This window comes from Protopterus annectens, chromosome 1.part0 (assembly GCF_019279795.1).
Source record: "Protopterus annectens isolate FY-2018-M chromosome 1.part0, PAN1.0, whole genome shotgun sequence".
In the NCBI taxonomy this organism is placed as follows: domain Eukaryota; kingdom Metazoa; phylum Chordata; order Ceratodontiformes; family Protopteridae; genus Protopterus; species Protopterus annectens.
In genome coordinates, this window is record NC_056725.1 from 1,284,459,279 (window position 1) to 1,284,471,438 (window position 12,160).

At 44.3% G+C, this 12,160-nt stretch overlaps 1 protein-coding gene across 2 annotated transcripts in view; it reads right to left on the reverse strand.

Annotated features, from left to right (window-relative positions):
- Positions 1-12,160, reverse strand: part of NEDD4L (NEDD4 like E3 ubiquitin protein ligase) — a 3,335,946-nt gene that overhangs the window by 2,134,667 nt on the left and 1,189,119 nt on the right. For both annotated transcript variants that reach the window (XM_044066167.1, XM_044066169.1), the window contains one exon: positions 11,924-12,005. In XM_044066167.1, coding sequence (XP_043922102.1) covers positions 11,924-12,005 — 82 coding nt within the window. The remainder of the gene's footprint in view (positions 1-11,923; positions 12,006-12,160) is intronic.

Below are 12,160 nucleotides of genomic sequence, written 5' to 3' on the forward strand. Positions count from 1 at the left end.
ATTTGCAGACTTTGGATCCATCCCAGTTTGGCTTTGTCAAAGGCAGATCATGCCTTCTAAACTTGGTTGACTTTTGAAACAGTCACCAAAGCCATTGATGAGGAAAGGCAGTCCATACAGCCTACCTCGATCTGGCGAAGGCCTTTGATACAATACCCCACTCGGGTATCATTGAAAAACTCATCAGCTTAAATGTTAACCCATACATCACAAGATGGGTTGCAAACTGGCTGAGTGACAGAACCCACAGGGTCAGAGTTGCTGGCGCCATGTCAGACTCAAAGCCTGTCACAAGTGGTGTACCACAGGGCTCAGTCCTGGGCCCACTCTTGTTTGGCATCTACTTTTCCAAGTACAAGCAAACACAGGAGGGTTATGGCTGACAAAGTTTGCAGATGACTGCAAACTGGGCCATAGTAGAAAACACATCTGACACAGATATCCTTCAGAAGGGTCTCACAGAAACGGATAACTGGTGCCAGAGCCATGGCCTAAAGTTAAATGCCAAAAAATGCATAGTCATACCCTTCGGGAAAAACAAGGTTACCCCTAGCTACCAAACAGGTGGCAATCCACTGAGTACAGAAGAAGTTATCAGGGACCTGGGGACCCAGGTTGATAGTAGTCTGTCATTCGACACCCATGTAGCTAAAGTAGTTAGGAAGACCTTCTACATTGCCCACCTTATCATGAAGGGATTCTCATCTAGATCAAGGGAGGTCATAGTCTCCCTATACTCATCACTCATCAGACCAATGATTGAGTACAATGCCCCATTCGGAATGTATCTGACCCGACACTTGCAGCAGCTGGAGAGGCCACAAAAGTTCCTCACCAAAAGGATAAAGGGTCTCAAACATCTGTCCTATGCTGCCCGACTGAAAGAACTCCAGCTCTATTCAGTCGCCACCGCTTGCTCAGAGGTGACCTTTGCCTAACATACAAGGCCATGTCAAACCCAGATTTGATGAATATGCTTCACCTCAAAAATCTAGATCCGTCAGAGCCACAAGGGCGGGAGACTTAAACCTCAACACGGCTATTAATAGGACATGCTGGAGGGATAGATTCATCACCCAAAGACTCCCTATGCTGTGGAATAAAATCCCGGTATATGTGAGGCAGAGCACCTCGCTGGCCTTGTTCAAGAGAAATCTTGACCAATGGATGGGAGATCGCAGATATACCCCAGGGATTACCTCAGTGTCACTGCTCAACAGAGGCACAGCAAAATAATGGGTATAGTTCCCCATACTAAAGGGGTGGCGTAAGCCACAAAACTATGGGCTAGGCTTGTAAATGCCCTCGGGCAGATAGCCTAGTATGAACCTATGAACCTATGAACCTATATCTGGGGAAGGGTACGACATATCTCCCTGCCATACAGCTGCAGGTGCACTGAGACCCTGGTCTGAAAGAAAGTACAGTTGTGTACACTTACCATAAATGTAGATGTTCGAGTGTATTCACTGTTGCAGTCATCACATTTGGGTTATCCCTGCCAGGGTAACCCTCGCCTGGCCCGAATACCAGAGACTTAGTATTTCTGCGTCGGTTGTTGCCGCTTGAGGATAGACGGCAGGTCATCAGTGGTATAAAGTAAGGCAGCAGACGCCATTACATCAGTTTTTCTTGCCCTAATCTGTCAGGAGCCCCCAAGTAGGAGGCCAGGTTCTGAACAACAAGGAAGAATGGTAACAAAAGGTGAAAGAGAAAAAAGGGGGATGGAGGGAGGGAAGCCAGGACTGCAAGGGTCTATATTATATCAGTGAACGCTTAAAAAAGCGAACGCTGATTGATCGACCTTATGTAAACGAAAGCTTACAATCTCGAACTGTCAGATCAGCGATTTTTTTCCTAGGGAAAAAAAAACGCTAATCCAAAACACATACACACAACACAAGCACACCAAACAAACAGAAATCCACACACATACACCTAAAATCTGACACCTAACCCTATACTAAACTATGCACACACCACTAACTATCCACTTACCTTAACCCAAACCCTAACCCTAAGGTCTGTCACTATCGCATACTCACCTCACCCGCTCCCTAACCTTAACTCACCTAAATCTGCCCTAACCCTCATGTCCACACAATCGCACACATACCTAACCCGAGCCCTAACCCAAACTCACCTAAACCACCCCTGACACTCACATCCACACAATCGCACACTTACCTGAATCCGACCTGTAACTTTCCACCACAGCACTGAAAATACCGAAGCAACAGAAACAGACAACCAAATTCTTTCCCTAGGAAAAAATTTGAGTTTCTGCTGCTTCGATACTTTTCACTTTCGCTAAAATAAGGTCGATCAATCAGCGTTCGCTTGTTTAAGCATTCGCTGAACTAATACAGACCCAACTGCAACAGTGAATACACTCTAACATCTACATTTATGGTTAGTGTATACAACTGTACTATGTTCTTCATGTTTCACTGTTGCAGTCATCACAGTGGGATAGATTCCCAAAGCTGAGCAAATGGGTGGAGCACAGAATCGACAGCGGGATACGTCGTGGTCTGGGCCCAGACAAGTGATGCAGTAAGAGTGGAAGTCTCAGTGTGGTATTTGCTTTCCACAGGCGATACAATTATTAACTTTTTCTGACATTGATTAGTGCAAGAAAAAAGGATCCCCAATGGGGTACTTAGCTTTAGAAGACTTCAACTTCAATTCGGAAATGAAAACTCAAGGTAGCAGCTGACTGGCTCTCATGCAAACTGCTTCTGGCTCCACGGCAGGAAAGACTGATGTAATGGCGTCGGCTGCCTTACTTTATACCACTGACGACCTGACGTCAGTCCTCAAGCAACAGCAACCACCACTGACGACCTGACGTCAGTCCTCAAGCAACAGCAACCGATGTAGAAATACTAAGTCTCTGGTATTCGGGCCGACCGACAGCTACCCTGGCAGGGATAACCCAAATGTGATGACTGCAACAGTGAAACACGAAGAACCTCTGCCTCATTTTTGCTGGGTATTCTGGTTTCCAACTACCTCCCAAAACACACACTATCTGACTGGTTATTTAACTGTTTAAATAAACTATATTTACCATTTCTGCTGTGGTCTATGTTGCAGCTGAAGTGTGCCCATTACAACTCAGGCCATCTAACCATTTAAAAAAAAAAATCAAGTACCATAATTCATCTTATTGCTGTACAACAGGACCCAGCAGTGGCATATGACATGCCAGTCATATTCTCACTCTGCATATTGATTTTGCAATATACAATACCAGTAATGTGGGATAGGAAGGAAAATGTTTTAGCAATGGGGACCATGCGTGTGTCTTTAGTGTTAACAAAATATTTAAACTTGCCACACAAATCACTTAGACAAGATTCTGAGAAAGTGATAAAGTAAATTCAGATAAGGACACAAATACCTGATCCTTAGTGTGGCCTTCCACAACTACAGCCACTCAAACATAGCAGGACTTCTTTTCTTTCTGTAATTCAGATCACAAAGGACACCAGAGACATACTGTATAACACCTAAGAAAGGTTCTACACAAATATTCATTTTCAAAACGCAAAACTTTAATACAGCAAAGATTTCTCAACTTGTTACTATAAACCTATGCTACTAAATAAGCCATGTCAGTAACATACAGATTCACAACTCAAAAGCTCCTATTTTTCTCGAGAAAGGTCACCCCCCCCCCAAAGCCCTTTCAACATCCCCGATACTTGTCCTGCACCTCACATCTCTGTAGATCAAGTGTTACAGGCCCTATCCAAGGCAAAAAACACAGCTTCCATGGGACCTGATAATATCCCAGGATGTATTCTGCACCATCTCCAGCAAGAACTGGCTTCGCCATTGAGCAAACTTTTCAATCACAGCCTAAGCACTGGCTTCATTCCAACAGAGTGGAGAACCACCATTGTCATCCCTTTGCACAAAGGTGGTGCCACTACTGACCCTGGAAACTATCATCCCATTAGATTGACAAGTCTGATCTGTAAAGCCATGGAGCGTACTATTATGGATCTCATAAACAACAACATAGGCAATCTCCAAGCACGTGACCCCACCCAGTTTGGATTTGACAAGGGCAGATCTTGCCTGTTGAACCTGGTTGACTTCTTTGAGACCGTAACCAAGGCCCTGGATGAGGGAAAGTCAGTACATCAGGCATCATCGAGAAGCTAACACAACTTGACGTAAATCTCTATCTCATCAGGTGGGTGGCCAATTGGCTCATAGACAGGACCATCAAAGTCAAAACATGCACCTCCACCTTCAATAGCAAACCTGTCACTAATGGAATTCCCCAAGGATCTGTCCTGGGATCCTACTGTTTGGCATCTATTTCTCGGAGGTACAGGCAAAGACAAAATGCCTGTGGCTGACCAAGTTTGCTGGTGACAAAGTTGGGTGCTGTCATTTACCCCCCAAATGATGTTAACATACTGCAAGAGGGTCTCGCAGCAACTAATGACTGGTACCAAAGTCACAGCCACAAGCTAAATGCAAAAAAAAGTGTCATCATACCATTTGGCAACAACACAACCCCTACTGAGTACCACATTAATGGCAACCCCCTAATCACACAACCTGTGGTGACAGACCTGGGTACTCAGGTTGACAACAACCTCACATTCGACCATTATGTAGCGGCAATGGTCAGAAAAGCCTTTTACTTGGTTCATCTCATAAGTAAAGGGATTGCATCCACAAAAAAAAGGAGGTTATTACCTCTCTATACTCCTCCCTCATTAGACCAATAATTGAGTATAACAGCCCGTTTGGGATGTACCTCTCCAAACATCTGCACCAACTGGAAAGGCCACTGAAATATCTCACAAAGAGAATCCATGGCCTCCAACACCTGTCCTATGCAGACAGGCTCAAATCACTATCACTCTACTCGGTTTCGTACAGTTTGCTCAGGGGTGATCTGTGTATCACCTACAAGGCAGTCTCGGACCCTGCCCTACTTGAGATGTTCTATATTCAGAAGTCTAACTCCTCACGCACTACCCGGTCAAAAGGCCTGAACCTAATACCTAATATGTGACATTAACAAAACCTGCTGGAGAGACAGGTTAGTCTCCCAGAGGCTGCCCAGTCTCTGGAATAGACTTTCCATACACGTCAAACTGAGCACCTCACTGACCTTCTTCAAGCACAACCGTGATGAGTGGATTGGAAACCACAAATTCGTCCCAGGGGTTCCACCTGTGTCCCTCATTGACAGGGGAGACAGGTGGTGACTAAGATTTATATTTGGGGATAAACACTTAGCTAGGTTTGTAAGGGTCCCAGGGTCATTAGCTTAGTATCTTCCGATGATCCTATGAAAAATAAATGAACTACAGGTAGGCTGCTCTCAATGTGATGATAATGCAAATTCTGTCTCTACATTCAGAGATTTTCTTCATGTTGGTAGGTTTCCAAACATTAATACACATGTACGTACCCCCACCCCCCCCACACACACACAGATGAACATCCTCCTTCCTGGATATTATTTTTTCCAATAACATAAACAAGTGGTACATCTAGGACTATTGCAAATTACATTATAAAATGTAGCTGCCTGAGCCACTTTTATTCAGTAAGCCTTTTAGGGCCTCTCAATAACAATGTTCCAGGTTGCCTAGCCTAAAATGAGAGGGAATCTCAAGTTAACTAATTAGAAAATGGTTGGTAAAAAGGGGAGAAAGAAAATTACGCGGTTCCAAGTCAGAATACAACATGTTTACATGAATGCATTTAGAAAGAAATGTGTTCTCCATCAACAGCCTTCCAGAGTGATTAGGAAAGTACAGTTGTGTACACTTACCATAAATGTAGATGTTCAAGTGTATTCACTGTTGCAGTCATTACATTTGGGTTATCTGCTTGCAGGTAGCCCTCAGTCAGCCTCATTATAAAAGTCTTGGGTCCTGCGTCAGGTGCTGTCTCATCTTCCATGACGTCAGGTAGTCAGGGGTATAAAGCATGAAGCTGACGCCGTTACATCAGTTTTTCTTGACCCAAATGTCAGGTGCCCCCATAATGGGAAGCAATTATATATATATATAAGGTTACACCTCCAACAAAAAAGCAAATACACCAGAAAGCTTTAAGCATAGTAAGCAAGCATAGAGGTACAGTCAATAGAAGTCAGGGGGATGGAGGGAGGGTAACCAGGACTGCAACAGTGAATACACTCAAACATCTACATTTATGGTAACTGTACTATGTTCTTTGTGTTTTACTGTTGCAGTCATTACATATGGGTAGATTCCCAAAGCTAAGGAACAGGGGAGGCAATTAGATAGCATTAGGACCAGCTATAAGGCCATGCAAGACTGCAGTGGCAAAACCAGCTCTGGATTTAGAAAAACACTGGCAAGTGGTAATGCTTGGTGAAGACATGTACAGAACTCCAGGTAGCAGCTTCTAGGATGTCCCTGGTAGGGACACCTCTGAGTAAGGCTGTAGAGGTAGATGCAGTCCTGGTTGAATGTGGTCTTATCCCCTGTGGGGTAGGTTTTCCATGCTGCTTATAGCAGAAATGAATGCAATGGCCTATCCACTTAGAAATTGTTTGCTTTGAAATGGCCTTCCCCTCTGCCCCTGCAACAAATGCAACCAGCAGCTGTTCAGATTTCCTGAGAGGCTTAGTCCTGTCCAAGTAAAATCTAAGTTGTATGTGCACGTCCAAGGAGTGCAGTATGCTTTTCTAATCCACAGAACAAAGAGGAACGAAGGTTGGCAAATGAATGGACTGATTTAAGAGCCACACTGGATACCACCTTGGGCATAAAGGAGTGACTGGTCCTGAGGAACACCCTGTCCGCATGAAAGATGATGAAAGGTTCCACTGCCATGAGGGCCTGTAATTCAGACACCCTTCTTGCTGAAGTGATTGCTAGAAGGAAGGCTGTTTTCCAAGAAAGGAATTTCGACTCTGCATTTGCAGCTGGCTCAAAGGGAGGTAGAGTGAGCTTTTCCAATACAAAGTTAAGGTCCCAGGCTGGAGTAGGGGCTCTCCTGGGTGGTCTTAAGTTTTTGGCCCCTCTGAGGAATTGCTTCAGCAGTGGATGAGAGAAGAGGGCTGGCTCTGTATTATAATGAGCTGAAATGGCCGAGGCATGAATTTTGATGGAAGAAAAGGAAAGGCCCTTGTGAAACATCTCAGTTAACTACTGAAGAATGTGCGGTAAATTGGGCACTGTTGTGCCATCCCCTGTGTTTGGTTCCAGGAACAGAATATTTTCCATTTTTCAGCATAGGATTTTCTAGTACTAGGCCTCCTTGCCTCCAGAATGACATCCACGACTTGCTTACTGAGGGATGGTAATGGAGAGATCATGAAATTAGCCAGGCTGCAAGGTTCGGGGTTTGAAGCAGTGGGTGCAGAATCTGGCCCTCCTGCTGGGACAACAGGGCAGGGATCTGAGGCAGGTGCCATGGTTCCAGAAGTGACACACTGCGCAAGAGGGGGTACCAGTGTTGACATGGGCAGTCTGGTGCAATACGTATTGTCCTATGTTTGTCCTGTTTGATCTTTAGTAGCACTTTGGAGAGGAGAGGCAGAGGGGGAAAGGCATAAACTGATAGGTTTTTCCACATGAAGGACAGGGCATCCACTTTCCAAGCTTGTCTGTCGGGAGTCCTTGTGCAGAATTTGTCCAATTGGTAGTTCTGAGGGGAGGCAAACAGGTCTATCTCTGGGTTCCCCCATTTGTTTCTCAAAATGCTGAATATCGTTGGATCCAGTTTCCACTCATGTGGGTCCATGAGATTTCTGCTTAGGTCATCTACCAGTGTATTTAGCTAGCCTGGCAGGAACTGAGTTTGTAGGTGCACTTGGTAGCTCAAGGCTGTCTTCCACAGAGCCATGGCTAGTCTGCAGAGAGGGTATGAGTGGGTTCCCCCCTGCTTGCTTATGTACCACATAACAGTGGTGTTGTCTGTCTTTACCAATAATTGTCCTGGAAGAATGTGGTCCTTGAAGGCTGTCAGAGCATTCTGTACAGCTAACATTTCTTTTTGATTGATATGCAGGTGCATTTGACTCGGGTTCCATTTGCCCTGAATGCACTGACCTGCCAAGTGAGCCCCCCATGCATAGTCTGATGCGTCTGTTGTGAGGGTTTGGGCGGCAGGGGGTAGAGTGAATGGCAGTCCCTTGTTCTGGTGGCAGGCCTCTGCCCACCAAAGGAACTCTATATTTAGACAAGGTATGGTAGGAATCATTGATTCTAGGTCCTGAGAATGTTGACACCATAGGCTTTTTAGATATCATTGTAGTTTCCTCATATGCAGTCTCGCACATGGAATTAGTAGAATGTAAGAGGCCATGAACCCCAGGGCTTGCAGTATTTTCTTTGCAGATAGCTGGGTCTTTGTGGCAAGTTTTTTTGAAGTAGGCTGTCAAGTGAACTTGTTTCTCTGGCGTGAGGTAGGCCATCTGGGAAGTTGTATTCAAGCTTGCTCCCAGGAATACAATTTGTTGGCAGGGTACTAGATGTGATTTTTCTTTGTTTATGGTATATCCCAGAGAAGTTAGTAATTTCTTTACAAATGCCAGATGGTTTAATAGTATATCCTGGCTTTTTGCCTGAATTAGATAATCCTCCAGGTATGGGTATATTTGAATATTTCTTTGCCTGCAAAATGCAATGACTGGAGCTAGGCACATTGTGAATACCCTGGGTGCAGAAGATAAGCCAAAGGGCAGTCCTGAGAACTGATAGTGCATGTAGCCCACTCTGAAGCGTAGGCATCTTCTGCAAGATTCCCTTATTGGGATGTGCAGGTAGGCTTCCTTTAAATCTAGTGTTGCCAACCAGGCATTTTTGCCTAGCATGGGAAGCAGCTGATGAAGAGTTAGCATTTTGAATTTTGAGATTACCAAAAAGATGTTTAGGATAGACAGGTCCAGGATAGGATGCCAGGAACTGTCTTTTCTGGGTACCAGGAAAAGTCTCGAGTAGAAACCTTGCCCCATTCTTCTTCTGGGACAGGATGAATGGCCTTTATGTTTAGAAGAGAGAGAACTTGCTGTTGAGCCTCTGCCCACTGATTTGGGCGTAGGTCTGGCCAACCGTTTGGGGTTGGTAAGGAGTGGAAGTGAAATCTGTATCCTTGGGAAACTATATTTAAAACCCATTTGTCTTGGGTAATGAGTTCCCAGTTTTTTGCATGCAGGGCGATCTTTCTCCCTAAAGGAACAGTCAGTTGAGCAGGGCTTGGAAGGTTTAAAGTTAAGTCATTGTGACAGTTTATCACAGGGGGTGTCTTACTACTCCCAGCTTTGGAAGTGGGAGCCCCCACTACTTAAGCCGGTGAGTACCTTGGGACTGAAGCCTGGGTGTTCTGCTGGTTCTGGGTTTGGACTGAGAAGGTCTGGAAGAGGCAGGAAAGGACCAATTCTTAGAGGGCCAATGCCTACTAAATCTGGGAGGCTGTACTTGCAGGAAATCTTTAACAGTCTGCATAGATTTAGCTTTTTCCTCCATCTTTTTAAGTACTACTTCTGCTTTGTTGCCAAACAGGTGGTCTTGGTTTAAGGGAGCATCCAGTAATTTAGCTTTAACATGATCTGGCAAAGATTGCTCCTTAAGCCAAGCATCCCTTCTAAGTACAGATCCAGTGACAGCAGCCCTGCAATATGCCTCTAATGAATCAAAACCACATTACAAAGTATATTTTCCCATTTGTTCAGCAGAATGCATTAAATCCTGTAATTCTTTATTTTCAGCACAGTCATGAATCAAATTCATTTTCTGTTTAAGCAATCCAATAATATGCTGCTGATACTTTAACATATGAAACTGGCAGTTTAAGGCCGTAATGGCCAAAGTTGCAGAAGTGTATACCTTCTTACCCCATCTGTCCAGGGCCCTGGAATCTCTATCAGGGGGGGTAGGGTTTTTGGCAGTAGTAGCCTTAATGCCTTTGGGTCCCTGGGAAATGGTCTCAGGATCTGCAGTAGGATTCTTAAAGAGGAACTTGTGAGAGTAAGGTACCCTATAATACCCGTCAGGTTTTCTGGGAGCTGGAGGTAAAGAGTCAGGGTTCAGGCTAGATTCCGAGAAGGCATCATCTACAATGTCCAGAACAGGAGGGATAGCTAAAGGCCTGTGTTGAGGTAGGAGTAAGAATTCCCTAAGCCTCTTTTTGGAGTCAGAGTAATCCTGGCTTTCCCAGCGGAAATGCTCTTTAAGAGTATGCAAGGTTTCATCAAAAGAGAAATCCTCTGGAGGGGAAGCAGAGGGAATGGAGTCCTCTGCATCAGAATCCTCATAGGTAGATAAGGGCAACTTCTAGTCATCAGACAAAACAGAAATTTCAGAGTCCTGATCAAAAGAATCAGAAGGAAAATCAGTTCTAGGTCTCTTAGAGGTGGATGGGTGGCTTCCCCTGATTAGAGTAAGAAGGTCTTCAGCCATTCTTATCATTTGTTTTTCATGTGGTCTGGGCATCGGTTTTCTAGGCATGGATCGAGTTTTAGGCCCTGAAGAAGAAGATGGCGTTGGTTTAATATGCAAGTCAGTAGGCCTGAATACACTCTCAGAAGCTGGTGCCTGCACAGCAGCTCCGGACCCATGCAAGGTAGAGACATCCGCAGCTTCCACAGTCGAAGTATCTCGCGGTATACCAGACTCCGAATGGGTCTCTGTAGAGGCCTGCGAATCTGAAGTAGAGAGCATCAGGGGCTGAGAAAGCTACTCATTTAGTACCGGTGAACTGGCAACTATCTTAGGAGAAGCGTCGTCGGCAACTTTGGACCTATGCGGTCTGTCTCTGTCTTTATCTTTGCGCTTTTTCGGAATGTCGGTAGTCGGGTGGCTTACCAAAGCCATTTCTGGATAACTGAACTGAGTACTAAAATATTTGGATGCGAAAATGTACCGATGGTGAATAGTTTGTGGTTTGAATAAGGCACAAAACCGACAGCGAGGTACGTCCTGGTCTGGGCCTAAGCAAGGAATGCAGTACAAATGAAAATCTTTATGAGGTATTTGCTTTTCACAAGAAATACAATTGTTAACTTTTACTGTCATTGGTTTAGAACAAGAAAAAGGATCCCCAACAGGGTACTTAGCTTAGTTGAAGACTTCGGATCTGAAACTCGAAAACGAAAATTTCAAGAGTCAGCCGACTGGCACTTGCGAACTGCTTCTGCTTTGGACACCGCACGGCAAGAAAGACTGATGTAATGGCGTCGGCTGCATGCTTTATACCCCTGACTACCTGACGTCATGGAAGATGAGAAAGCAACCGAAGCAGGACCCAAGACTTTGATAATCAGGCTGACTGAGGGCTACCTGCAAGCAGATAACCCAAATGTAATGACTGCAACAGTGAAACATGAAGAACATCAGCATCATTTGGTACACTAGAAAGTCTAGTACAAGCAAATTTTTCAGAAAGAAGGGTAAACCTTCAGTACTTATACTATGTGGTAACCAAAATGCCAAAATGACACTGCATCAGATCTTTGAGTAACCATTCAACATAAACGTGGCCCTCTGCAATCAGTGCCTAGATATCTGGAACTGCATTGTCTAGACTAAGCAATGACACAAATACACTTCTCTGTTGTATTTCCTTCAATTTATTCATCTTTTAGTTTTTGTTTCTCAATCCTTTTTACTGCCTGTTGTCTGCAATGATTCTGTTGCTCTTCCTCACTCTATATAATTCTTCTCTGTCTTCTTAGTTCCTGGTACACAGTAATTAATTTGTTAGGGAGTCATGGCAGTAGCCAAAAATGTACAACTGTCACTGTCTCACTCAAAAGAAAATGGGAAATAAATGCAAAAGTAGTAAATTTCACATTTTTGCTGCTTAAGAGACACGTTATTGATGGTAGTGTATGCACAGCTTACAAAAAGCTGGTTTCTGTAATTCTGGCAAAATAGTCAGTGCAGTATGACCTAGAAACAAAACGTACCTTTTTAATTGTTTTGGTCTGGACTAGGGCAAGTTCCCTGTTCTCATCTGCTACATACAGAGAGAGTTTCACATAAGGATCACTGTGAAAACAAAAATTAAAAATAGAATTGTGTCAAAATGGTCATTGCAAAAGACTTTCAGCTACCAGTCAAGTTAGTGACATTAACAAAATCTCTCCACACTTGGAACGCGGGTGTTTAAAATTTAAAGGAATGCAACCAGATGATCAAGAGCT